The 26,472-nt window shown below is 41.6% G+C and overlaps 1 protein-coding gene across 2 annotated transcripts in view; it reads left to right on the top strand.

The window, feature by feature from the left end:
• Positions 1-26,472, top strand: part of piezo1 (piezo-type mechanosensitive ion channel component 1) — a 71,572-nt gene that overhangs the window by 27,886 nt on the left and 17,214 nt on the right. Inside the window, exons 8-40 of one of the 2 annotated variants that reach the window (XM_044135809.1) lie at positions 775-858; positions 2,036-2,099; positions 3,188-3,291; positions 3,447-3,526; positions 4,154-4,334; positions 5,466-5,571; positions 5,992-6,173; positions 8,572-8,720; positions 8,836-8,994; positions 9,804-9,931; positions 10,370-10,533; positions 11,627-11,803; positions 11,920-12,045; positions 12,284-12,484; positions 12,584-12,788; positions 13,664-13,768; positions 14,297-14,453; positions 14,536-14,779; positions 15,699-15,795; positions 16,165-16,330; positions 16,697-16,786; positions 16,939-17,054; positions 17,140-17,208; positions 18,481-18,581; positions 18,660-18,804; positions 19,408-19,479; positions 20,124-20,296; positions 20,449-20,546; positions 21,354-21,488; positions 22,288-22,546; positions 24,094-24,282; positions 24,636-24,770; positions 24,891-25,185. In XM_044135809.1, coding sequence (XP_043991744.1) covers positions 775-858; positions 2,036-2,099; positions 3,188-3,291; positions 3,447-3,526; positions 4,154-4,334; positions 5,466-5,571; positions 5,992-6,173; positions 8,572-8,720; positions 8,836-8,994; positions 9,804-9,931; positions 10,370-10,533; positions 11,627-11,803; positions 11,920-12,045; positions 12,284-12,484; positions 12,584-12,788; positions 13,664-13,768; positions 14,297-14,453; positions 14,536-14,779; positions 15,699-15,795; positions 16,165-16,330; positions 16,697-16,786; positions 16,939-17,054; positions 17,140-17,208; positions 18,481-18,581; positions 18,660-18,804; positions 19,408-19,479; positions 20,124-20,296; positions 20,449-20,546; positions 21,354-21,488; positions 22,288-22,546; positions 24,094-24,282; positions 24,636-24,770; positions 24,891-25,185 — 4,756 coding nt within the window. Of the gene's footprint in view, positions 1-771; positions 859-2,035; positions 2,100-3,187; positions 3,292-3,446; positions 3,527-4,153; positions 4,335-5,465; positions 5,572-5,991; positions 6,174-8,571; positions 8,721-8,835; positions 8,995-9,803; positions 9,932-10,369; positions 10,534-11,626; positions 11,804-11,919; positions 12,046-12,283; positions 12,485-12,583; positions 12,789-13,663; positions 13,769-14,296; positions 14,454-14,535; positions 14,780-15,698; positions 15,796-16,164; positions 16,331-16,696; positions 16,787-16,938; positions 17,055-17,139; positions 17,209-18,480; positions 18,582-18,659; positions 18,805-19,407; positions 19,480-20,123; positions 20,297-20,448; positions 20,547-21,353; positions 21,489-22,287; positions 22,547-24,093; positions 24,283-24,635; positions 24,771-24,890; positions 25,186-26,472 lie in introns of both variants that reach the window. The other variant, XM_044135808.1, reaches the window with a different exon arrangement.

Below are 26,472 nucleotides of genomic sequence, written 5' to 3'. Positions count from 1 at the left end.
AATTTTATGATTATTTCTAAAGAAAAAAATAATATTGTTTATTTTTTTAAAACACTATTTTAACTCAGCCTCTATACTGTACTATTTCAAAATACTAGATAAATAGTATTTTTTTTAAATATCGATATTTCTTAAATATTATGTATATTAAATAAATCTTATTTTTCTAAATATATATATATATATATATATATATATATATATATATATATATATATATATATAGGCTTGATAATTTTGGCCCATGTGAAAGTTTAAAGTTTGGACACCACTGGTGTGGTCAGAGTGGGTGACTGGTTCCTCAACCAGCCCAGAGTCGGTCAGAAAACAAGAAAATTGAGAAAAACTTCCTTTCTTAATATTTCAAATTAAGTCTAAAGCACAGATACAACGGGTCAGGCTTAAAACACACACCTTCCTGTCTGGGATCATAATAATCAACTTTTCTTGCCATACAATGCAAATTATCTTAATTATCTTACATTCTTAGTAAATGACACTATAATTACTTAAAGCTCTCCAGTGTTGCTCAGGGAAGTATTTGTTCTCCCACAAGCACGTTGGCGAGAAGGCGGTGCAGATGTCAAGTGTTCAAACAGTCTGGACAACAGGAATGAAATGACCTCTGACCTCAAAGTTTAAGAATCTAGCCAATTAGATGCAGAATCCTGGACATAACAATCTCACAGGAGTTGTTCGGATGTCCCCAGAGAAGCAGCAGTGTTTTCTGCTGGTTTGATATTTTTTCTTTAGCGTCTCGTTTCTTCCCAGCAGGAGAAAAGAAAAGCTTCAGCGGAAGAACTGGTTGAGTTAAAGTCTTGGTATCAACCAAAAGACGACTGCGAAGACGAGACACAGGTAGCGGCAGCTGGCATCTCTGTCAGCTACACTGATACGCAAAAGTATTCACACTTAAGTTACCACACACACACACACACACACACCTCAGATGTTCTAGTCCCATTCTGCAAACACTGACAAACAGAGTTAAGCAGGAGCAGCCAGGTGGAAAGCTGCCGTCTGGATTCTTGAGGTTCACCTGCAGACCACAGGTGGGTGTGGAGGTGGTTTGATTGTAAGGAGCAGACTTGTTTGGATGGGAGCGACAGGTTTCACCGCCGGCTGCATGTGGTTCCCCACAGCAACGGGGATCATCAGACTCAGTGAATGTGGAAACCTCGCTGATTTAAGAAAAAGGAAAGGATTTTTTGTTTATTCTGCAGTTTAAAACTGGCTCCTTGAACGCTACGTTGTTCTTCAGAGCTGAGAAAAGCTGTTCTTTGAGAGTCATCCTGTTATGTGCTGATATAATTACAGACTGGAACAGGTTTGTCAGCCACACTGACACACCTCTGCTCGTTTCTCGTCTTGCCTCTGCGTAACATTAGGGAATTTACCGAGCCGCAGGGAGTCCTGTACCACTGCATCCTGGATAATACCCCTAAGGGTGCAAATACTTTCACATCCCAGTCTGACCTTTGACCAAGAAACATTGTGATGGATTCAGAGTAGGGCTGGAAGTTTATCCAATTGCTCATCATTTATCGTGATGAATTTCCTCTAATCACAAGAAGTTTGATATATTGTTGTGATGATAAATTTTTAAAATAAGAAGAAAAAATACTTTTTTCCATTGAGAGTATCAAAAAATATCAATAAATTTGAAAATATGATTAAAAGACTATTTTAGTGATGTAAATCCCACACCTTTATGCGTCGGGCTGTATAATTCTATTGATTCTACGATATTTATCGAAAGAAGAAAGAAAACATCAGAGCAATCATTTGCATATTGAGAGTCTACAGAGGCTGATAATCTCCCCACTCAGCTCCTGGATCACTGTGGAAACTCTGGTGCCAATACTGAACATGTGTGCTCCTAGCAAAGGGAATCATTTCCATACCTGGTCTGTTGGTCTGCTGAGTTATCCACTGACTGGTTCCTAACGCTCAGTATTTGTATAGAACATTTTTTTTAATTGTTGAAAAAACATGCCAGAATTGAAAAGAGTTCATGTTTGGCTGTTTGTTTCAGATCACCCTGGTGTCCAGCGAAGCAGAAGGTCCAGAGGAAACTACGGCTGGAGAACATCAGTCAGGTTCTTATGGCACATCTTTCATTCAAACCTCTTTTATTTCTAAAGAAGCTGCTGTAATTAACTTTTATATAAAAAGGTATTTTTTTAAAATATATTTATTAAAACTGTCACTATGTTGTGACAGTGTGGTATGAGTCTGATAATCTGTGGAAAAAAATGAGCTCCTCTGCCTTCTTCCAGTGCCAACTGGAAACAACCAATCAGAGCCAGGAGGCGGGTCTTAGTGCTGTCTTTGCTAGTGGCTGCTAGCATAGGCCATCATGAAGGGTAGATCTAGGTAGCATGGCTTCCAATGACAGCAGATAAATGGTTTTCTTGTAAGTTGTTTCTCTGCCATTAGCTCATTTAGCCACGAGAACATGAGGTTGGTTGACAGCACTAAGACCCTCCCCCTGGCTCTGATTGGTTGTCTTTGGTTGGGGGTGGTGCCTTTCTTCAGACGGCAATAGCATCTCAAGGAGGAGGTGGAGGAGATCGAACCTTTCACAGATTATCTGTCTCATATCATACTGTCATGAGATGGTAAAGCTTTAACAAATATGTAAAAAAAAAATAGAGAGGTCACATACTACAGCTTTAAATCTCTATAACATTTGATGAAGACTGGAAACTGGAACATCTCTGTGTAACTAGACACTAAGTGGCTTCACTAGATTCTATCTTAGCCTTATGAGCTGAGCTCTGCTCCACTAGTCCCACACAGGACAACAAGTTATCACAACCAAGCCCACCCCCGCAACCCCCAGTGGAAGTATTCATACTGACACTTCGTTACAGATCTTCAGAGGTGATAAATCCAGTCAGCTCATCTAAACTGATCCCATCAGCCGGTGTGTAATGCATCTGGCAGGTTGCTGCAGCTCCACTGTAGATCCATCATTATGTTTCGGTGGGTCAGGCAGGCTGCTGACTGACAGTGACTGATGGTGACAGGAGGCATTAGACAGAACTGAATCTGTTGGCCAGATGGACCCAGTGGATCTTGTTGTAATAGCTCATGTCACCAGCTACCTCTCCCTCTAGAGTAGTTCTGAAGTCCAGCAGCCCCCAACCAGATCGTCCTGACGGCCCCTGTTCTCTTGTTGCAGGTGCCGCTGTGGCCCCCGGGGGACAGCTGAGCGAGAGCCCGTTCTTCCTGCTGGGGCGGGTGGTCATGCAGCAGAGTTATGTCTGTGCTCTCATAGCCATGATGGTAACCATGACGTCCCACTACCAACGCCATAGCATTGATCTTAGCTAATGATGTGGAGAACAGTGCAGGCGTCAGGGTTGTTGATTCTTTATTGTGACGGTTTGAATCTTTAAAGGGACAGTTTGGAAATGAGCTAAATTTTTTGTGTCGTCTAGGTGTGGAGCATCACCTACCACAGCTGGCTGACTTTCGTTCTGCTGCTGTGGGCGTGCCTCATCTGGATGCTGCGTTCCAGGTACCAATGAAACCCGGGACTCGGGACCCGTCCACACGTAGCCGGCTGCCTGATAAACCGAACAGATTTTTTGGTGTTTCGACCTTCTGTTTGTTATTAACACTGTTGTGTGGTGGTACATTTTGTCCCGCGCTGTGTTGTTATTGCATAATGAAATATGTTTAGATGTTCTGCTGAAACAGAGGGTGGCTCAGGAGGTTGGGTTTCATTCTGCAACTGGTGGGTTGCCGCTCCGAACCCTCACTCTGTCCGTTTCTGTCATCATGTTCTTGGACAAGGCATTTCACCCTACTTGCCTGCTGACATCTCCCTTCTGCCAGACTGTAGCAGCTACCCATTCACACAGCTGTGTGTGAATGACTGAATGTAGTGGAAGCTGCTCTTGAGTCCCTAGAATTGATAATGGTACAACTGCAGGCCATTTACCATTTTTTCCTAAATTAGATTTTGAAAAATAATTTTTCTGACATCTTGAAAAAGTTTCATCTTTTCATGTTAGGTTTTCATATCTCACACCTGCCTAAAATGACTGCTAGGTTTATATTTTCAAAGTATTCCAGTGTGTCTTGTTTGTGTGTGAGGCTGCATGAAGCTTCTGTTTCAGCTGAGTTTGTCTCATTTATGCAGACGCCATGCAGCCACGCTGTGCTCTCCGTTCATCCTGCTCTACGGCCTGGCTCTGTGCTGCCTGCAGTACGTCTGGGCCATGGAGCTGGAGTCCATCCTGCCCACAAAGGTGGGGACCATGAGTCTCAGACAGCTGGGCCTGGACAGAGCCCAGTATCCCTGCCTCAGACTGGGAGCTATGGTAAGGTGTGAGCCGAGCCGGAGAACAGTTCTACGTTCTGGTTTCAGCTAAAGCAGAACCTGCACCTTAAATGGGCAGGATTATATTAAATCAACTTTAAATTGTATTATAATATCAAAACCATATCTGGAGTGTTGCTTTGATTCCTCCATGCATGTTTGAGAAATCCTTTAATCTCCATGGCAACTACTCAGTTGTGCAAAACACCTAGAGGGACCTAGCGCTACCTAGTAGGTGCAGCTTCTCTTCTGAGCTGCAGTTTCCGAGCTTCCACCTCACAGAGCAGCACTCCCCATCTCAGCTCCTTCAGACTAGCCAGCAGCAATTTGCAAATATCTGTTAGAACTGCTCATCAGCTGAGCTCATTACACGAGCTACTTCTCAGTGCAACGCTGGTAAAAATGTTAAGGGGTTAATAGAGAAGTAAGAGTTTCAGACAGAGCAGAAAAGGTTATTAAAGAGACAGAGTCCTGATTTCAAGGTGTTAAATTACAAATTCTTTCAAGTCACATTTGATATATGGAGCGTTGTTATAACAACTGAAGGTAACATAGCTGCTTGGCTGTGCTATAAAATGGCACTGTGTGCCTAGAAACCACATAATTCTGTATGGGGGAATTTTTCTGTGCTCTTGGATTATGGTAGAAAAAATCCCACATAATTCTGCCTCTTTTGATGTTTCCCATGAGACTTATCAAGCACAGGAAGTGAATACATGAGGATTTTATTGAATATCTAGCTGTGCCACATTATAATGCAGCACTTCCTGATACAGTATAGTTCCTGGAGAGGAGCTCCTGCAAGAATAAACCAATATGGGCACAAAAATGACACTTCAAGTGGAATTAAGGCATTTCTATTATTAGACGTAGGATTTTTCAGCTATTGATGTAAGACTGCTGTTATAAAAGTGATTATTCTTCAGCCATTCTCCACAATTAGTTAAACCTCAAAAGTCTGGGCTGGTGCCCATCTCACAGTGTATTACTCTTCCCTAATTTAAACTCCAGACCTACAGTACACACACTGAACAGCTGAGAAATCGTAATGACTGCTTTTAATCGGTGAAATATTTATTCCTTGAGCTTTTTATTTCATGTTGATCCATCATTTTCCTGTTTCTCTTCCCAGTTGCTGTTTACCATGACCTTCTGGCTGCTGGTGCGTCAGTCTGTGAAGGAGAACTTCAGGAGGAAGAGCAAAATGTCTACACCCCTACAGGAAGTCACTACAAAAGGTAACGACGGTTCTAGAAACACACGAACAAAACCCCCCACACCTCTAGAGTGGTGCAGTCGGCCTGCGCAGGTAAAATGCAGATTGCCACTTTATATTTTTAAGGCTGAGAAATTATATCTTTGTAAAATGGTAAATTAGCCCCCTTAATTTTGCATTGAAACTCTTAGTGGTGGTTTTTGCTCTGAACAGGAAGTGGGCCCCAAAACTAGACTTTGTGTAAGGCCCCGTTCAGCCTGGGGCCGGCCCTGCTGGGGAGCTGGATTGTTGCACTTCACCTCAAATGCATAACTGCATCATCAGTGACGATGTGTGCTGTTACAGTTTTCCCACAAATAAACTATTTCAGAAGGATTTACTTTTTGCTGGTTGTTTACCTTCTGTCGCCTCTTTTTGTCTTTTTGTCTCTCGTCTGTCTCAGAACTGGGCGCTGGCAGTGAATCGGTTCTGAAGGTTCTGGGAGGGATGGTGATGAGCTGCTATGCCAAATACTGGATCTATGTTTGTGGAGGGATGTTCATCATGGTCTCCTTTGCTGGAAAACTAGTTGCCTACAAGATCATCTACATGCTGCTCTTCCTGCTCTGCCTCTGCCTCTATCAGGTATGAACGTTTTTTTTTTTTGTTTTTTTTTTTTTTTTTTTACATAACTTATGAAATATTCTATCTTCACAGTTTTTGATGAAGCTACTGGACTTTATAAACTTGTGTATGTGTGGTGAATATGCAGTGGCAGATTTTCATATGGCTCTCTGCCCAGGCGTACTCATAAATGTATAAAGCATATATTTGGTGGTGTATTTTATTTTATTTTATTTTTTGTGGTGGCACAATTATTTTTGCTTATTTACATATTCAAGAAGATAAGACAAATAAGAGGCGTAATTAGGGCTGTCACAATAACAAATTTGTTAGATGATAAATATTCCCACAACTTATTGCGATAAATGATAATATTGTTGTTTTGAGACCATTTTCAGGTAACAATGACACAATAATGCAAGAACATGTTCTGAAGGATCAATAAACTTTAAATTCTAATGAACATTTAAACACTGGAACTGAAAGACATGGGAAATATCCAAAATAAATAGGGAAAAAACAACAGAAACAACAAACAAAATGAATTATGAAGTCTCTGTATACCAAACTATCTTTCAAAAGAGGCTAGTTGAGACCAAAGTACCAGACCGAATACTTTTATCATTCAGAGCAAAGAGAAAAACGATAAATCAAGCAAATGAAAATGATTGAGATTCTTTGAATTTTTATGCGAATAATTGATTTATTGTTTATTGTGACAGGCCTAGGCTTAATGACTGCACCTGAGTGAAGTTCTTCAAATCAAACTAAATTGGTGTCAAATGTTTGTGCAGTAAAATGTTTGGTTTGTGTTGCTGTCACTTTAAAGAAATTAATTTAAAAAAGGTTTCCAGATGTCATCAGAGGTCATCATCATCAATATTTTCAATGCAAAAGCAGCACAAATTAAAATTGTTGTTGCACAAACACAAATGTTGATTGGTTCCAAATTATTATTATTTTTTTTATGTGAGCAGGGGAGCTGGCAGGATGGTTGACCTCTGATGACCCTTAGATTTTCTTTTTATTAATATCCTTAAAATTACCATCAAACATTCCATCACAGTATCATAATCACTTTACTTTTCCTTCCCTTTATTTTATTATTATCTTTTATGTTTTGTAACTATAAACATTGTCTTTCATTTTCTACAAAGGACAACAACTAGGTCCAAACTGACTGAGTCTAATGTGTTTTTGCATATTTATTCATCCTCTGGACTTCAGGCGTTATTCTAGTGTGTTGCAGCGTTAATATAAAATCTGTACGGTCTGCATTTTGCAAGAGTCAATAAAAAAAAAGAAAACAATATTTTGGCTGAGTTCCCCAATAGTGATGAAAAACAAAATATTCCCAAAAGAGCAGTAATAAAATTACATCACAAAGACAAGAAATGAAGAAGAGGAAGGCGAGAGCTCGACTGCCGGAGCATTAAAAATAAAAATCAACATGTATAAGAAACGTTGTTGTGTTTTTATAGTCACACATGCTGTCGCTTTTATTCCTCTCTTCACTGTTTCTGCTGCCAGACTGTTGTTATTGATGACATCTTGATCATAATGTAAGTAAAGGTAATGTGTTGTGTCTTCTATGTGCTTTGCATGCTTTGCTCATCAAACTGTAACCATACACCCCTCCAATCCCCAGCCTTACACACACACACACACACACCCACATGCTCACACACACACACACACATTTACTGGGATAACAGTTGGAGGAAGACCTGAGCAACACTGAAGTGCTTCAATCTAGAGTCTAAGTCTCATAATATTCACAGCAGACCTGTGAACTGAACTCACCACTTTAACATCTGAGAGCCCCTGCTGATCCTCCCAGGTCACTCTGACCTGCAGAGTGACCATATATATACACACACACCCTGCCTCTCTGGTGTGCATACACAAATCTTTAATTATTGCTTTATTTACTTTGTGTGCTGTTCTGTGTTGTAGTTTGATCTGTTTTTTTAATTAGATTTATTAATGAGGGCCCATCTTAAAATATAGTATGCGTTTATGGGGTAGGAGTTCATAAGTTTCTTACTTCTTCCTTCTCTTTTTCAGGCATGTTAAGATTATTGTGGTACAAAAAATATGTGTCTTTTGCTTTTCTACTTCATGTGTGTGATTTGTATACTGCCATCTTGTTCAAAATAAAAATAAATGGGGGTAGTAAGATTTAGATAGAGATATTCCCATATCTGCTCATGTTAACGTGAAGGATTGCTATCAGGCTGGAGTCAGGCTGTGGTCTGGAAGGAAGCAGCTGTCTGGATTTGATCAGAGAAGATGTTTTGGGTCTTTCCTTTGTAAACATGAGCAGAATTTATAGAACGTGTTTCTAGGAGGTCTCACTCTGTTGCTGAGGTGAAAGCAGACTCGTTTCCTCTGACAAAGCCTCGTTCCCATTCTGCAGGTGTACTACTCTCTGTGGAGACATCTGCTGAAGCTCTTCTGGTGGCTGGTGGTGGCCTACACCATGCTGGTGCTCATCTCCATTTACACATACCAGTTTGAAGACTTCCCCGAATACTGGAAAAACCTCACTGGTTTCACAGATGGACAGTATGTGTTCAATCTCCACGGCTGTATCCTCCCAGTCCTTTGAGTTTAGATCTAGAGTGTTGTGCCTGACCCAGTAAGGTCTGAGCTGATGTGGTGGATGTTCTGCTGGTTGTAGGCTGGCGGACGTCGGCCTGGAGACGTTCGCTCTGTCAGAGCTCTTCTCCAGCATCCTCATCCCGGGTTTCTTCCTGCTGGCCTGCATCCTGCAGCTGCACTACTTCCACAAGCCCTTCATGAAGATCACAGACCTGGACCACGTTACCCCCAAACACAGGTACACACACTGCTGCAGCCCGCCTGGCTGTTCCTGGACCTCTCTGTGTGCAGTGCTATATGTTGGAGGCAGAGTTGGAATTAACTGGCTACATTAACCTAGTTATATTTACTTCAGTAACTTTTTGGCAAAAATTGAGCTAGTTTACTAAGGCGTACTTTTTTCTTTTACTTGAGTAATATTTTCATAAACTAACACTGCTCTTAATTGGGTAAAATGTCTGGATTCTCTTCTCACTGTGACTAACTTCACTAAATGAAGAACAAAAATTCACCAAGCACAGACATCCAACCGCAGTTTTTGGATTGAAAATGTTTGTGGTTTTTTTTCTGATTTTGCAATTATGTTATTTACATTAATTGCAGTGACTTGAATCAAATATGTTTTTGCGGAAAATTTGCAGTACAATTACACAAAAGTGCTGTTGATGCTGCGTGAAATTTTGTGATTGCTGGATTGGGAAAAGATGGAGAGAAAAGTGAATGTAGTTTGGCAGTAAAATACAAATTTCTTTGATATAATCGATCAAATAATAGGTAAGCACACAGCTGCTGTCTTGAAGGTTCAGTTTGTCTCTCTGGAGTCTCGAGGGAAGAGCTGGATTTGACATGAATTTGACACATGAGCTGTAGTTGATGCAGCACAAACAACCAAAGACAAATATTTTAAAGGGTTGACCTCGCTTCAAGATCTTCCTTTTTTTGTTATTGACTTAACTTGGAGTTAAAATGGTCGAGTATGGCTTGAACCTTTATGTTTGGTCCTCCTGACCAATCAGACACCTTTTTAAAAAGACCTTCTGCCTCCAGGAGGAAGAATAAAGAAAGAAGGGAGGAAGTCGGCTCTAGTAATGTGAGGGTAAACCCTGAAGGAGAAGGAGAAGAAGAAGAAGAAGAAGAACTGGTAGCAGACAATGATGAAGAATCCGAAGATGAAGGTGAATACTATTATTTTTTTCTTTGCATATTGAGATGTAAATCAGCATGTTGTTATGCTATAGTATGGTTCTATGCATTTAGGATTGGTATAATCCCCACATGTGAAAGATATTTTTATAATAGTATTCACATCATTGGTACAGTTGCCGGGTAAAATCCAGATGCCTGAACTATAAATAACTTTCTTCATAAAAGACAACGTTTAGCTTAGAACACCTTACCAACTGGAACTAAACTTTACTATATATTTTTTAACAGTTTTCATATTGGTATGGATGTATAAATGACCTTGCAATCTATGACTAGAATGAATGAACCATATTTTCTTGTATGCTAAATAAATAATCATCAAATTCACATCCTGGTGTGACTGTTGATGGTCTCTGTCCAGTCTGTGAGGACTCTCCGTATTTAACGTAGTTTCTCCCTCATTCCAGAGTTGGTTCCCACTAAGTGGGGCCTGGTGATGGACAGGATTCTGGTTCTGTCCAGGAAGTTCACCGACATCCTTACTAAAGTCCAGGGGTTCCTTTGGAGAATTCTGGAGCTTCACATCCTCAAAATGGTGGCCTTTTTCTCCGTGTGGGTTGCACTTGTTGAGGTAAATATAGAGAGAGTGACAGTTATGAGAACATGTTGCTGTAAAGGCTTTAAATCATGTTTCCGTGTGGCCCAGAGATTTAAGTGAGGTTAGCTGTGCTCATAAATAATACTTGGAGTCTATCTTCACTTTACACTGACTCATGATGAGTTTCTTTATGGAGGAATTTGATTATATGTCGACTCAGCAACATTAGGCGACCTCTAGTGACCAAGTAAGGAAGTGCAAGTGTTTACTGCATGCGTTGCCTCGGTTTCCTACTAAAGGGAGTGCTGCATGATGATAGGATTGTGAAAGTATGTATTTTAGCGCAAGAACAAGGCAGTTTGGATTTCCCCTCCCATGCCTAGAAGTGCCTCCTCTTTACCTGAAAGTTGTTGCACAACCGTGGCCAGGTCAGATCCTCTCACTGAGTGACTCTGGCAGCAAATATGTGGAGGAATGTAAACACTTAAGAATGTAGCTGTTCCAGGGTTTTTAACCGGAGTCATGTTACCTGATGCTGCTCTAAGTGGCTTTGTCTCAGTGATAACTCTTATCTGAGTGCTTTTGAGTTTGTACACACTGGTATTTATTCAAACACTTTTGCCAACGACTAACAGAAGAATGTCACAGTTGGATGCATTATGATGAACACACACATCAGACCTCGTTTTGCTGAAGATAACCTGGGCTAACTTTGAACTTCTAGAAGGGCCTCGTCAAAGTCCACCCGATTTCAAATTGGTGGGCTACCGATAAAAGTTAGTCTTGTGTCGGAAAACCAACTTCTTCTGCCGAGAAGATCGGTCAAATATTGACCCAGAATTATGTCCCATCGTGTTGATGACTACAGTAAATGCCAGGTGAGGGTGCAGCTTACTAACAGTTTTATAGCACTGTGGGTTTCACAGTGCTAGCATGTGAAGGAATCCAAAATAAATGAAAGCTTGCACATCCAGCTGTTGTTTACAAAATCCCTTGAATTTATTTGTTGTATTTTTATTCCATGCAGGGAACTTGTGTATTCTGGTATATATAAATGATGATAAAGTTCTGATTCCTCGTGGGCAGTGTGATGAAATCTTTGCCGTCTTTCTTGTCCTGTCTGAAGCCATCGGTGATGAACCTGGTTCTGGTGGTGTTGTGGTCTCTGGCGATGCCGTTTAGCCGCTTCAGGCCCATGGCGTCGTGCCTGTCCACGGTCTGGGTGTGTGTCATCATCGTCTGCAAGATGCTGTACCAACTTAGTGTGGTCAACCCCACGGAGTACTCCCGCAACTGTAGCCTGGTAAGACACACCTCGGCTCCAGTGAATGTAGCAATCTGATGTCATTGGCTCTGGTCTCTGTTGAAGCTTTAGCTCTAAGTGTCATAATGTTGCTGTGTGTTTTTCACCTCTGATAGCCGCTAACAAACACAACCAACCTCCGACCAGAGGAGATGATGAACTCCACGCTTTACAAGGAGCCTATAGATCCAGCCAAGTGGTTTGGCATAAGAAAAGATGCGACTGCTTTGGGGTACAGCAAGGTAAGGCCAGTTCTCATTTCCCCATAACTGATTCTATTGTGTTGTGGATTTATTGATTCTTTAAATAATCACTATTAGATCAGTTCCTTCCTCTGATCCGTGCTTAAAGCACAATCTCTTTGTCTCTTCGTCAGTGTGAATGAAAACATTTCCAAAACTCCCATCTTCCAGCCTAAAATGGAAGATCAAACACTGGATGTCATTCTGACATGGTTTGTCTGTCATATGTTTGTTCCAGAATCATCTGATTGTGCTGATGCTGCTGGTGTTTGAGGCTACGGTGTATCGTCACCAGGCTCACCATTATCGGCAGCTCCTGCGATCCCCTCCCACCATACCGACTCTCTTCCCCTCTGCAAAGAGAGACACTTTGGACAACGGCCTCATTCCGTGCCTGAAGTACCTGCTCAACTACGCCTTCTACAAGTTTGGGTTGGAGGTGGGCCCATAATCGCATCACATTTTCACTGCACTGCACTACTGTTATGCTTCAAATACATTTTAATTCTTTAAACTCTCCCATTTTTCCCACAAAAAGATATGCTTTCTGATGACGGTGAATGTGATTGGTCAGCGGATGAACTTTTTGGTCATAATCCATGGCTGCTGGATGGTGGCCCTGCTGGTGAGGCGGCGACGAGCAGCGATAGCCAAGATCTGGCCCAAGTACTGCCTCTTCCTGTCCATCTTCATGATCTACCAGTACCTGCTGTGTGTGGGCATTCCTCCTGCTCTCTGCATAGGTGAGTGCTCCGAGGATGGAAGAACAGATGGTTCTGCTCATTTCAGGATGAATTTTATAATAAGGCCATTCAGGCTTGCAATAGCCTGGCGGGCCTCCAAACTTTACTTGCGTCCCTCCAGGCTAAGAATAGTTTGTTTATGTGTTCTAGATATTTTTATCAACCAGTGATGGCAAAGACAGTTTAAATAGTCACTTCGGTGAAACTGTTTGACGAACAAACAGTGGTCAGTATGTGAACACATACAGAGACTGAGGTCTTTATTTATTTCACTGGAACTCTGTAACCACTGCCTGTCTCCACAAGCTAACAAGTGCATCAAGTAAAGTGACAAGTCCCTGAAAAAAAAAAAAAAAATCAGGACACTTTAATTAGGATAAAAACAATTGAGTTGAATTATTTTACCTCAATTGTGAATTGTCTGTGATTTTAAAGATGTTATAGTTGGTGTTTAGGTATTGTCTATAATGTCTTGTAATAACACATGTTTATCTGGTGATATTTTCAAAGTACATGACATTTTATAACTCAAAAACATGGTGGGCCTCTGACTAAAATCGGTTCTTGAGGATTTTTGAATAAATTGAGAATTGCTAAATCTAGGAATTGTTTCTCTATAGAATCTATTTTTCCTGCTCTTCTGTCAGAGGGTGGATCATTTTTTTACCTTCCAACTTTCCCTCCAGCAGCTGTCTGTGTGCAGCATAAAATCCCAGACAGTAGACCGTCAGCAGGTGCTGGGAGTTGAGTTTTAGTCTGGGACTTTGACCTGAACCAGACTCTGGTACTGGGTGTCAGAACCAGGAACCGCCAGCTGGAATCACTGAAGTCTGGTAGAGTTGACCATTGCTCCTGTTCTCTGTGTGTCTCTGTAGATTACCCATGGAGGTGGAACAATCAGCTGTTGATGAGCTCATCGCTCATTAAATGGATCTATCTGCCCGACTTCTACACTGTGCCCAACTCCAAAAACCTGATGGGTCAGTTTGGTGCCTCTGTGTGGAAATGCTGACATCTGAGCAAATCATAGAGTTTAATCTCACTTAAGAAGCATTTCTTTGCTTTGCTGGTGATTTTAATGGCTCATGGTAATTGTGAATTGAGCAGTTATTCCGAATATTTCTGCTCAAAAGTCCTTAAAGGTGCGATATGTAACTTTAACAAGAAAAAAAAAAATGTTTGTTGAAACTGTCACTATGTCGTCACAGTAAGGTATGAGACAGATAATCTCTGAAACAAATTGAGCTCCTCCTGTGCTAAGACCCTCCTTCTGACTCTGATTGGTTGTTTGTGACCGGGAGTCTCATCAGATACTGTCACAACATGATGACACTTTTAACAAACATGCAAAAAAATGTATTCTTTATAAGAGTTTCATACGATGTGTGTAATTCTCAGTGCACATGTGTGAACCAACTGAACTGAATCTGTTAGAAGTAGGCCAGTGGTCCAGGTTGATGATGACGAGCATGAGGAGGACGAGGGTCACGTCTTGTTTCTGTTCACAGTGGACTTCCTGCTGCTGATGTGTGCGTCCCAGCAGTGGAAGGTGTTTGAGTGTGAGAAGCAGGAGGAGTGGATGGTCCAAGCAGGAGAAAACACTGATGAGCCTGATCCAATGGAGGGCCAGCTCTTTAACCCGGCGCCTAACTTCATCAACTGCAGGTGGAGTTTACTGTCCTCAGTGTTCCCAAATGGAAACCCTTCTCTGGATCTGTTGTGACGTGACGCCATGCGCCCCCTGCAGGAGTTATCTGGACATGGTGAAGGTTCTGGTGTTTCGGTACTTCTTCTGGTTCGTGCTGTCCATGGTGTTCATCACAGGCGCCACCCGGATCTCCGTGTTCGGACTGGGTTATCTGATCGCCTCCTTCTTTTTCCTGCTGTTTGGAACCAAGCTGCTGGTCAAACCGTCCAGAGTCCGCCTGATGCTGTGGGACTGTCTCATCATCTACAACGTGGCCGTCATTATATCTAAGAATGCCTTATCTGTGAGTGTAAAGCTTCTGGTTTGCTCCTCGTCTGCCTTGTTTAGAGAGATGTTTTGTTAACCTTTACATGTGTGAAACTTATTGCTTTATTGCCTGAATTTACTAGAATTATTAGAGTTTTCCCCTGACGCTGGAAGAATAGCTGGGAATTGACAACGGATGGATAAAGCAATAATTTCTTATTGGTGTTAAACAGATACTGAATTACCTAAAGATTGTTCATGTCACTTTACCGTATGCAGGAGGAAAACAGTAGGTGTGGTGCAAATTAGCAACATCAGGTATACTTGGATATAGTGTTGTTGTTATTATTATTATTATTATTATTATTATTATTATTATTATTATTATTATTATTTTAGGGGTATGTAGATAATTTTATTGTTGCTCCTAATGCCAAACACGACCGTGAAACTTATTTACAGAATAATCTTCTGTTCCATCATTAACAGTGTTTCAGTACTTCTTACTGTAAAACCATCTGATCTGATCCCTAGATGGCAGAAAAGCACATCTAATATGACTTTGTGTGTTGAATATGCATCAGCAGTCATCCCAGCTGCTCTGCAAGCTGGAGGAATTTTGCTGTTATTTGGTTGAGTAAAACATTTTAGCCAACTGATCCCATCCACTGGTTTTAGTTCTTAAGTTTGTTGCGACGTGTCTGTTAGCGGCTCTGTGTGGCCCCTCACCATGTTTGTGATGAATTATTAAATAGTCAGTGGGAGCACTGAAGTCAAGTAACTAATTCACAGCCATTCTATATCAAAAATAGACAATGAAACCAATCTCCAGTGCAGTCAAAGGACTGACCTGCTCTGCAAACTGAGAGTTTGTTCATACATCATCCTTTCAGAATCTGTCATAAAAAACTGAATTAAGTTTACTGTCTTTCTTGGTCTGTGCGTGTGTGTTGCAGATCTTGGCCTGTGTGTTTGTGTCTGAGATGCAGGCGAGGTTCTGTTGGGTGATTCAGCTCTTCAGCCTGGTCTGCACAGTTAAAGGATATTATGATCGTAAGTCCTTCACTTATCACCTCGTGTCATTTACACTGTAAACAGACAGAATAAATAAATAAGTATACATTATACATGGTATAAACCAGACATTCATACTGTCTAGTTATACAGACTGTGTTGGTGTTAAGCAGATACTGAATTATCTAGAGATGAGATAATCTCTAGGTTACTTAAAGTGAAAGTTAGAATTCATTTGAAAAAATATTTAGCCTCAGGGGGAATTGAGGATTTAGAAAATAATTACTCTGAATTACAAATCCAAGTCTTATTTGAAACAAGCTATTTCTGTTTCGCATTAATCTGACACATTCCTAATTATTTTCTCCACATTCTCCATGTTTTAAAAATTTTTTTTCCTCCTCCCAGCTGCTACAGTGAGCAGCGACACGTGCAGTCTGCCAGTGGAAGAAGCGGGCATTCTATGGGACAGCTTGTGTCTGCTCTGCCTCCTGCTGCAGAGGAGAGTCTTCCTCAGTTTCTACTTCCTGCATGTGACAACAGAGCTGCAGGCGTTTGCCAAGCAGGCGTCGAGGTGAAGCGCAGCGTGAACCCAGAACAGCTTTCCGTTCAACAGACTCTAGAGTCGTGGATTTAAACCGCTGAACACACGGCTGAAGCATTTCTACCATGTGAACCTTTCCACATTTTTTGAAGGGCAATATTTTTTACAGAGATCCATTTTATTTGTTGTTTCTGTTGTTTTATTTAAAATGTCTTCCAGGTTCCAGTGTTAAACGTTTATTAGAGTTTAAAGTTTATTGATCCTTCAGAATGTGTTGTTACTAGCAGGACTTCACTTCACTGTGAAACCTCAGTTGTGTATTTGTTTATGTTGTCATTGTTTTCTGTGGATATTCAGGAAATGTACCAACAGGTATTTTTCTGTTCCGTCTCTCAGGGGGTTTGAGCTCTTCAGAGCCAGCATCATGAAGAACGTTAAGTTTCACCAACAGATCGAAAAGAAATCGCTGTCGCAGCTCAAAAAATCGTGAGTTTTCTCTTTATGAAATGATAAATTGATTTTAAAATGATATGAAGCTCAGCAGGAGTTTTGGAAGTGCAAACTAAAAAGGTCTTGATGCTAAAACATCTTTTGTCCTTTCTTATTTTCCTCCTTTCGTTTCCTCTTTCTCCGCCCAGCATGCAGAGGATTCGCTCCAAGCAGCAAAAGTACAAGGATGGACAGAAAAGCGGTGACGTCTCCATGGAAACCCAGCAAGCCGCCTCAAGCAGCACTGACCACTCCTCTGAAGCTGGTAAATGTAGTCCACCACTTCTAAACGGTGTCACTAGTTTCATTCTTTTGAATAGCTTTAATCTCATGTAAACGTTTCCCTCCAGAATCCCAGAAAGACAAGAAGAAGTCTAAGAAGAGAAACTGGTACCAGCCGTGGATCGACCACGCAGGAGGTACCGTCTGTGTTTTAACAGAGACTCACAAAAGCGTTCATCCACAGCCTGAAACTTTGCTGCATTTATTTTATATGATAAATATCAGCGCATGACTGTGAATTGGCTCAAACTTTAGAACTGGTTCTCGATTTCTTTCTCTTGTTTCAAACCTCAACATGGAGTTATTAAGAATTAATATTAAGAAGATCAAACATTTCGATCTGTAGAAGTTCAAACAGTGTTCAAAGTTCTGACCCGAGTCCATAAAACAGGAGGCAGCGAGATGAACGCAGAACGCAGGGCCGGAGCCAGGGGGGGATGGTGGGGGCTGGTCCCTCTGACATCTGATTGGCCCCCATAGTTCAATCCTCCACCCCCAGCCCGATGATTCACATGGATGATTCACAGCACCAGGTCATTCCTGAAAAATAATAACAAATATATGAAAAGAAAATGTATAAAACTTTATATAAGCCCGTGTGATAATATTAAGATATTAATAATGAAACAAATGGAAATTTACAAGAACAACAAAGAGAAACTTTGCCCAAGTTTGGGAAAAACAGGAGTGAGTGGAGAATGGCTGCAGGGAACCGAAGGGAAGGAAAGGCAGCTGGAGAAGACAGCAGGCAGAGGGAAAATATATGATTATATAAATATTATATCTTCGGCAGGGGAGCAAGCTGTCAGGTAATGAGGAAACACAAAGGATAAAGCGAGAGAATGAAAAAGGGGGAAGCAAATCTGAAATGAATGAAAGAGGTAAACAAGACAAGGAAACACTCATTTAAAGAAAACAAAAATCCCAAACACGAAGGATGAGAATAAAAAAAAACTGACATGAGGAATAAAGAGGCAAGATGTGACCAAATAAACAATAAAGATGTATTTAAAACAGGAACATGAATAAAACTAAAAGTCCAGGCATCTACTGACGACAGCAGGTAGAAACACGCCCAACAGACTTCCATAATGTAGTTATTCAGAGTACAGAGCACTGCCACGCTTTATTTCAGTTATATTTATATTTTAAAAATGATCATTTTATATCATTTTGCTCATCCTCCACAAGTCTGTCATATGAAATGCTAACAAAGCCAGTTCAAGTGTACGACTGTACGACTAAACATGAAAAGGCTGAAGGAGTGTGAATACTTTTGCAAAGTGATGTAAATAACCTTTTATTAAAGTTTTATTTATTTTTTTTTTACAGAATAGTTAGTACTGTATCTCATGCCAGAGCCTCCAGTATAATCTGACAGAGTGAGTTTGTTTGTGTCTGCTGCTCAGTCATCCACTCAGGAGACTACTACCTGTTTGAGTCTGACAGTGAGGACGAAGAGGACCTGAACTACGAAGAGAAGAAGCCTCAGGCTCAGACTGCGTGCCAGGTCAGAACCCAACACTCATCCTCATAGTTCATGCATGTCGATAAATTAGCAGCTGTTGAATGGAAACGTGTCTCCCAGTTGGCATACCAGGCCTGGGTGACGAGTGTGAAGGCAGCTTTGAGAGAACGCCAGAGACGTCAGAGACACATGAAGGCTGTCAAAGGAAAAGAGTCAAAGAGACAAGAAAGAGGAGATTCTCAACAGGAGGCTCTTACTGTGAAGGGTAAGGACTTTGTGCCAATAAAACTCAGAATCTATTAAAAGTCTTTGGATTTGACTGAAATGGACGGATGTCAGTAACAATGTACCCGATCCATAAGTGCAGATCTATTCAGTCTAATTCTATGATTTTGCGTGGAGTGACGTCATGCTTTATTATTTATTTTATATTAGATTTAGATTTCCTAGTTGTACTTTCTGAACAATTTGAAAGAGTTGTTGCCGTTTATTTCTTACATGGTAGCTGACCTACGTTTTTTGTCAATATCTTTATTTATTTTACGTTGACTGTTTGACTCTTAATTGTGCCGACTGAACAAATTAAACTTGTATTGTTTTTATATGTTTGACCAAGCTGTGAATCTATTGGTGTATTTCTTTGTATTATACTGGTGCAAAGTTATCTAATAAGTGTGTAATTCTGTACATTTATGTATGTGTTTAAAAACTAAACGTTTAACACCAAAACAAAACGTTTTCATATTCCAAGTTATGATGAATTGCTAAACTACGGTACCATGTCAGGTAAAGTAGCTCAGCTGTACAGCGACGAGCTCATCGATCTCTTGTTCTCTTGTTGTCTGCATGTGTGTGTGCGTGTGTGTAGCTTGTGCAGATGAAGTTTTTGAGGAGGCCGATGACAACTGTGAAGTTGAGGAACCCGAGGAGGAAGAGTCTGGTAGGTAAACATTTCCATTGAACATCCATATCTGGTGGGTGTTGGACCAGAGACTGTAGCTGCTCTCTCATTGGTCGGCTTCAGCTGTGGAATAAATTATAACCAGATGCTATTTCAGAGCGTATGCATGGGCAGAAATACTGTTTAACCAAACACTAAGCAGTTACTGAATAATTTTAAAATATGCTTAATCTCTGAGGCAGGAATAATATTAGTAGTTATATTTGTAAAACTGCCTTATGACAAATCAGAGCTGCCAATAAGCGCAAAAATGAAATAAAAAAAATGGGATGAAATTGGTCTTTTGAAATGTCATATTTAAGATTCACAACTTTAAAGTTTTGCACCTTAGTGGAAAATTTAGTTCTGCACTGCTGCTGAATAAATCATATATTTGCACTTTTGTATTTGTTGGCATTCAGTTGGATTATTATACTCTAACTTCTCTGCTGTTATGTTTTAGCCTCCTTTTCTTTTCATTGTTTCATTCTAATCTGATTTAATATTTTTCATACAGTACGTCCTGGTACAACACTTTGGTGGAGTTCTAATCTGTTTTGAAAAGTGCTATATAAATAAACTTGACATTGACAAGCACCATCTGAGCTAGGACACGGCCTTGAGCGTGTTGCTGTGTGCTGCAGTGCATGGAGAGATGGTGCAGAAGATCCTGGACATCCTGCGTTTCCTGTGGGCCATTATCCTGGCCATGGTGGACGGAGTGACCCAATGGCTCAATCTGCTCACCAAGCAGTACAGAGACACATCCACGGTCCTGTGCAACGAACGCTACTTCATCATCCACAAAATTGAGCAGGTGTGTGTTTAGAGCTGAAGCCTTTCTTCCTTTACATTGGTTTGTTTGTTGGCCCGAATGCAAAGCATCACAAGCATGAGCATTTTAAAAATAATAAATATACAGTTGTACAATGTCTGTCCTACAAACGCTGAATATGTGTCTTACTGCAGCGTGACACAGCCGAGTCCAGAGAAGACCTGGTGTCCCAGAACAGTGAGAGTTCCATCCAGAACACAAGTTTGGATCCAGAACAGGCTGCCAGAAGCAGGTCAGTGTGACGGTGACCATAGCTTCTTCTCACCCTCCATGTTCTTTATATTGTCAACGTGTTTCAACATGCCACAAATCGTAACTGTGGTAAAAACTGATCAATGCAGCACCATAAAGTAGGAAAAGGTCATGTGTTCAGGCTGATGTTAGAAAGTCCTGGACCTGTTTCACTGGACTTCAACTGGTGACCCAACTGTGTCTGATGGAAACTAGTTCTTATTCTAGGAGCACCAATCTCAGTCTGATGCTAAAGGAGTCTTTGGGTTGAACATCTTCATTCTCCCACCAGTCTAAAGTCCTTCATGCTCCAGCGAGTCTTTAGGCCTCAGAGGGAGATGGTGAAGATGTCATAGGGTACACTCAGGAGATCATGACCAAAGCATTCCAGGACTCGGTCTGGAATGCTGTTTTGGAGGAATGTTGTTTGAGGAAAGTCAGCCTCAATCTATGGGACGTGTTGAAGCATGGAACATGTTTGTTGCCTCAGTTTGTTGATCATTGATCATCTCTGCTGTCCTACACCTAGATTCTTAAAGCTTTCACCTTTATATCCAAGTTCCACAATAATAACTTAGTTCTTCAGAAAACATCACATAGTCAGTAAGTGCTTTGCTTTAGTCTTGTAGCTTCATGTAGCTCTCATGACATGACTAGCAACATGTTGGTACTGAAGGAGGGTCTGCTTGAGATCCTGCAGCTAAAAAGAAAACTAACGGATAAAAAGAAAGCCAATCTTTAAAGGTTTGTTCTGAAATGTTTTCTGGTTCTTTGTGTTCACACGTACGTGTGTGTCTCTACGCGACAGATTGGAAACCCCGAGGCGCAGCAGCAACGGGAATCTCTTCGCTGAAAACGTCCTGAGCAGCAGCATGGGACTGCAACCAGAACCACTGAGACAAACCAGACACTCCAGAACAGCCAGTGAGATCCTGTCCAACAGGTGAGGCATCTGAACATGGAGATTCTTTTACTGTCTTTACAGAGGGCTGTGACTCTGCAGTAGCAACACCAGACTCGTGATGTGCAGGAGGAGAATGCTGATTGGTAAAGAGGCAGTATTAAGTAAAATCGACTCTTTTGAGCTTTGCGTCATGCTATGATGTTATTCCCTCATCAAAAACATACATGGAGCGATGCCTTGATTCTTTCATGCAAGTTTGAGAGATCCTCTAATCTCCATAGCAACCATTCAGCAGTGCAAAACACCTGGTTGGACGTAGCACCACCTTAATTTTCCAGCTTCAGAGCTTCTGCCTCACAGAGCACCTCTCTCCCGACTCCCACACTCAGCTCCTTCAGACTAGCCAGTAGCAATTAGCAAACACCTGGTGGAACTGCAGATCTGCTGAGCTCATCATGAGAGCTGTGTCTCAGTGAAGCGCTGAAAAAGAATGTTGTTAAAAGGTTTATGGAGGAGAGCTGTGATGACTTCCTGAAGGAAGAGCAGGAGTTTTTAAAAAGGCAGAGGCCCAATTTTAAGGCCTTAAGTTAAAAAGCTTAAGAAGATTCAGTCATATTTGATATATACAGGAGTTTTAGAACAACTGAAGGTAATATAGTTACTTCATTGTGCTATAAATTTGCACTATGTGCCTGGAAAAGATAATATTATCCTTTAAGAATACATAAAGTGTATTTTAGCTCTGATCTTGGATGTTGTGAGTTTATAAGGGATCTCTGATGAAGACGATGAGGTGTTGTGACGTCTGGTCATGGTTTTCTGCCGTTTGCCTCCTCAGGGCGTTTTTCATCGAGGAGCTGGAGCAGAGTAGAGAGTTCTTCAACAACCAGAACCGCCTGCTGAGGCTGCTGGTGGCCGTGTTCAACCTGCTGTCGGCCAACTCCGAGCTGCTCTGCTATTTAATCATGGTCCTGAACAACGTGGTCAGTGCCTCGGTCATATCCCTGGTCCTGCCCATGCTGGTCTTCCTGTGGGCCATGCTGTCTGCTCCCAGACCAACCAAGAGGTTCTGGATGACGGCGATAGTCTACACAGAGGTACGCTGACATCGGAACTGGGAAGATGCCAGTTCACCGTCAGTCAGATGGTGGATGGACTGAACTCAGCCACATTCACGCATTCCCACTCACAACCACACACATTTGTACACAGATACACAGATCAGTAGGCAGCCTGGGGTTAAGTGCCTTGCCCAGGGGCACATCAATAAAGAGGACTCTACCCAATGAGCCAGAGCCGACCCGTTAGTAGAACTATCTACTTTCATCTCAGATTGGTAAGGTGGAGCAGTAAAGGATTTTCTCTATACAAGGAGGTCTGGTAATGATGAAATGCTGGAGCTGGAAGACCCGCATGCTTATGTCTAAACAGCAGAATGGAAAATTGTTAAGATCCATCACAGCAGTGGAGAATGAGAGGTTAATAAACAGTTAAATGGTCTTTATCTAACAGAGAAGTTTGTGTCTGATACAATATGAGTCGTTCATCTGCTGAATGTACATTTTGAAATCTTCTATTTTGATTTACATTTTAACTAGAAACGCGTCAAGACTTATTTAGACCCTGTTCAGTAATGAATAGAAAAAGTCTAATGAAAACCTTCTGACTGCTAAGCAGCTTTTTGCTGGTTTGGTATTTTAATTCTGTGCTTTACTGTGTGCAAAGCCAAACTTCCTGGCCTTTCTGGTGGATGAAGTGAAACATGCCTCCAAGTGTTCAGCAATCAGCTTTATTTTAAGCACCATTAGAGACAAACCCCATCAGGTGCTCAACTAGCGCCCCCTGGTGTTCAGTCGGTTCTGTGTGTGGCCCTGAATTTTTAAGGAAACAATCATTGTCAGTTTTGGGAAACGTTGAAGCATTTTACTCTGGTAAACTTCCTGCTGACCACGTTGCAGTCCAAACTGGGAGACGATCTGAACTGTTACTTAAAGGACTCCTTCAAGGTACATTTCCTGCACCATATATTACTGAATGCAGAGCTCGTAGTGTAACAGCTCTCTTAATGATGTTTAAATATTGGTCAAAAAAAGATGAGCTATGTGAAAACATATTACAGGATGGCTATGTAATCCTCTAATATGACATCAGCAGGACTTTAACCACCAGAGGAAAAATAATCCCAAAAGTTGGGACAAGACTACAGTGAATCAGTACCTGCTCAGCAACAAATGACCAAGCATTTTAATTAAAAAGGATCTCAAAGTTGTGCAGTTTCCTAACTTGTTGGTCAGCATATCATTTTTAAGTTTGTTCCTGGCAACAAAATGAGAACAACTCTTGGAATGAACCTAAAATATATTACTTATGATATACATTTCTTATTGAAAATCTCATACAGAGAACAACACAAAAAGTCTCCATCAGCTCCATTTGCCGGAATGTCATTTAAACTAATCATTATTTACGTATAGAAATGGACTAAATCTGAGGTTGTAACAGTTTTGACATCAGTTTATTGTTTCCTTTCACCAGTCACTGATATTTTCTCCATTGTTTGATGAGAATCGGTGTCTGTGATGCACAGCTCACATGTACTTCCACCACACTAATGGGAATGTTGTGCTGCTCCGCCTCTTCCCAGGCCATGGTGGTGCTGAAGTACATCTTCCAGTTCGGGTTTTTTCCGTGGAACAGTGTTTATGAGATGACTCTGAACGAAGACAAGCCCTTCTTCCCACCGCGCATCTTTGGCCTGGAGAAAACCGACAGCTACATCAAATATGATCTCCTGCAGCTGCTGGCTCTCTTCTTCCACAGATCGCTCCTCATGGTCAGTAAAGGCTAACTTTAATCACGCCGCACACGCTCCGAACAGCTTTCCCTTCATTTTACTGGTCAAGCTGTGAATTTTGACTTTTTTTTTTTAAAGTAGATTTGCTCACTGCAGAAGAGTGCTGCTTGATCTTCCTGTGTGTTGCCGTGGGGATGCTTTACTGAGTTAGCTCTATAAAGCAATCCAGATGTATTATTGTGTCAATAAAGTTCCTACCTGAGGAGACATGGTGTGGGGTCAGCAGGATGCTGAAGTGGACCTGATGAAGAGTCAAGACCAAATCCTGACCACAAGCCCTATAAATATGACTCTTCTGTTACATGAGGCAGTGTTTTTGTGTGTGTGCACAGCAATACGGTCTGTGGGATCACGAGGGCCCACTGGAGGAGCAGTGTGGTTCATCAGAAGATGGACATAACGTCAGAGCAGGAGAGGAAAACGGGAGCAGGAAGGAGGAAGGTCAAGACGCTAAAAGAAAAGACCAGGTAACGCAACGTCAGCCCTGAAGAACCTGACCACTGGTCACTTTACGTCTTATGAAGACGTCAACCAACACGAGATAACAGCTTCATTGAATAAAAACTATTTTTTTTCTGATGACGTAGGACATTGAAGAAGCAGGTCCCAGCTCAGACGCCGCCACCATTCAACCGCCTGATGCGGCTGAGGGGCTCCCTGATGGGCCGGGGGGCGAGCATGAAACCAGGAACAACAATGTGGATGTTGTGGACGAGCGGGAGAGAGATAGTCAACGACTGACAGGGGACGTCCCGAAGAAACGGCTGGTGGGGGACGTCCTGAAAAGGGACAGCAAACGGTCGACGGGGGACGTCCCAAAGAGAGACAGCAGCATCCGACTCCGCAGAAAAAACAAGAAAGCCAAAAAACAGGACAGCAAAGGTTTGTATCGTCCTGAGTCAGCTCAGTGTTAACATTAACTAGAAGTTCCAAGCCAGAGGAACTGTCTTCTGTGCAACTTCACAATGATTTACCTCTCAGCCTAAAGGTTTCTTCTGAGGCCTAGTTGTTTATCAGAATATATCAACCTTCTAATCAGCACTTAAGATGTTTAAAGGTCGAAATAGTTCACTGTGAAAATACAGATATAGAGACGTATGACAGCAGAGGAGACATTGAGAGTTCTACGTAGCCCTCAGTTAGGTAACGCCCTTTCAGGTTCAGACCTGTTCTACATTCTGAAGGTAAACATTGCTGAAGCTCTGTAAGCACCAGACAAGTCCAGACTCAGTGATGGACCTGTTTGGGTCCAGCACCTTTCATGAAAGGTTCACTTTCAAAGGAGGACTTGAGTTTGTAAGGTGTCTGGGTGAATGTTAACTTAGCTTTGCCTTTTCAGCCCTTCCTTCTACTATTCAATACCAGGAGACAAATCACATGTTACCTCACATACTTGCAGTTTCTTTGGAAACTAACACGCTGAACTACGTGTGTTTCCTCTTGGATTTCCATTGATCCAAGAAGAAAACTCTCATCATCCCTGTTCCTTTTCAACAGTCTCCAGCTCACTGACAGAAACTAACGCATATCCAGGTCATAAACTGTGTATCGTCCCACCAGTGTGTTCAGAGTTTCTCTCTCTGCCTCTAAGGCTGACCCTCTGCAGCTCCCAGCCAGACAAGGTTCTGATATGTTGATCAGTCTTCCTCTCCATCCTACCATCACTCGGCACCGACTGTAGCTCAGCTTAAACTTTGTTCATCTGCATTCAGAACATTTCAGGGTCCCTTCTCTCTCACTGTGCCCCCGGGCAAGGGACCTAAGCCCAAGTTGGCTACCAATCTGCATACTGACTCACGGTTGTGTGCAGGTTTCAGAATGTGGCTCTGATGATCCTGTACGTGAACACCAATAGCGTCGGAGACAAGAAGCAAAGGCCCAAAGTCTACTTTGGTTAAACCAGGACCAGACAGCCTTCCACAACCCAACCTGAATCTGATCTTTCTACTCAAAATATTGAGTATGAGATGACATGAAGAGTATGAAGAAAACATGTTACTGGATTATTACCAGTAGATTTGTTTGCTGCGACACTGTCACCTGTAATGGATCCCTGTTTTCCCCTCTGTTCTTGCTTTTCCTTCATCATGAGGTTTCCAACTATCTCCTGTGAGCCTAGGTCACCTAAAAGGTTGTGTGTGCTTGTATGACTTACCAAGATTATTGAGC

The sequence above is a fragment of the Gambusia affinis genome, linkage group LG13 (genome assembly GCF_019740435.1).
Source record: "Gambusia affinis linkage group LG13, SWU_Gaff_1.0, whole genome shotgun sequence".
Lineage (NCBI taxonomy): Eukaryota > Metazoa > Chordata > Actinopteri > Cyprinodontiformes > Poeciliidae > Gambusia > Gambusia affinis.
The sequence above is the reverse complement of the archived record's forward strand: the minus strand, read 5'-3'. Positions and strand labels throughout refer to the sequence as shown.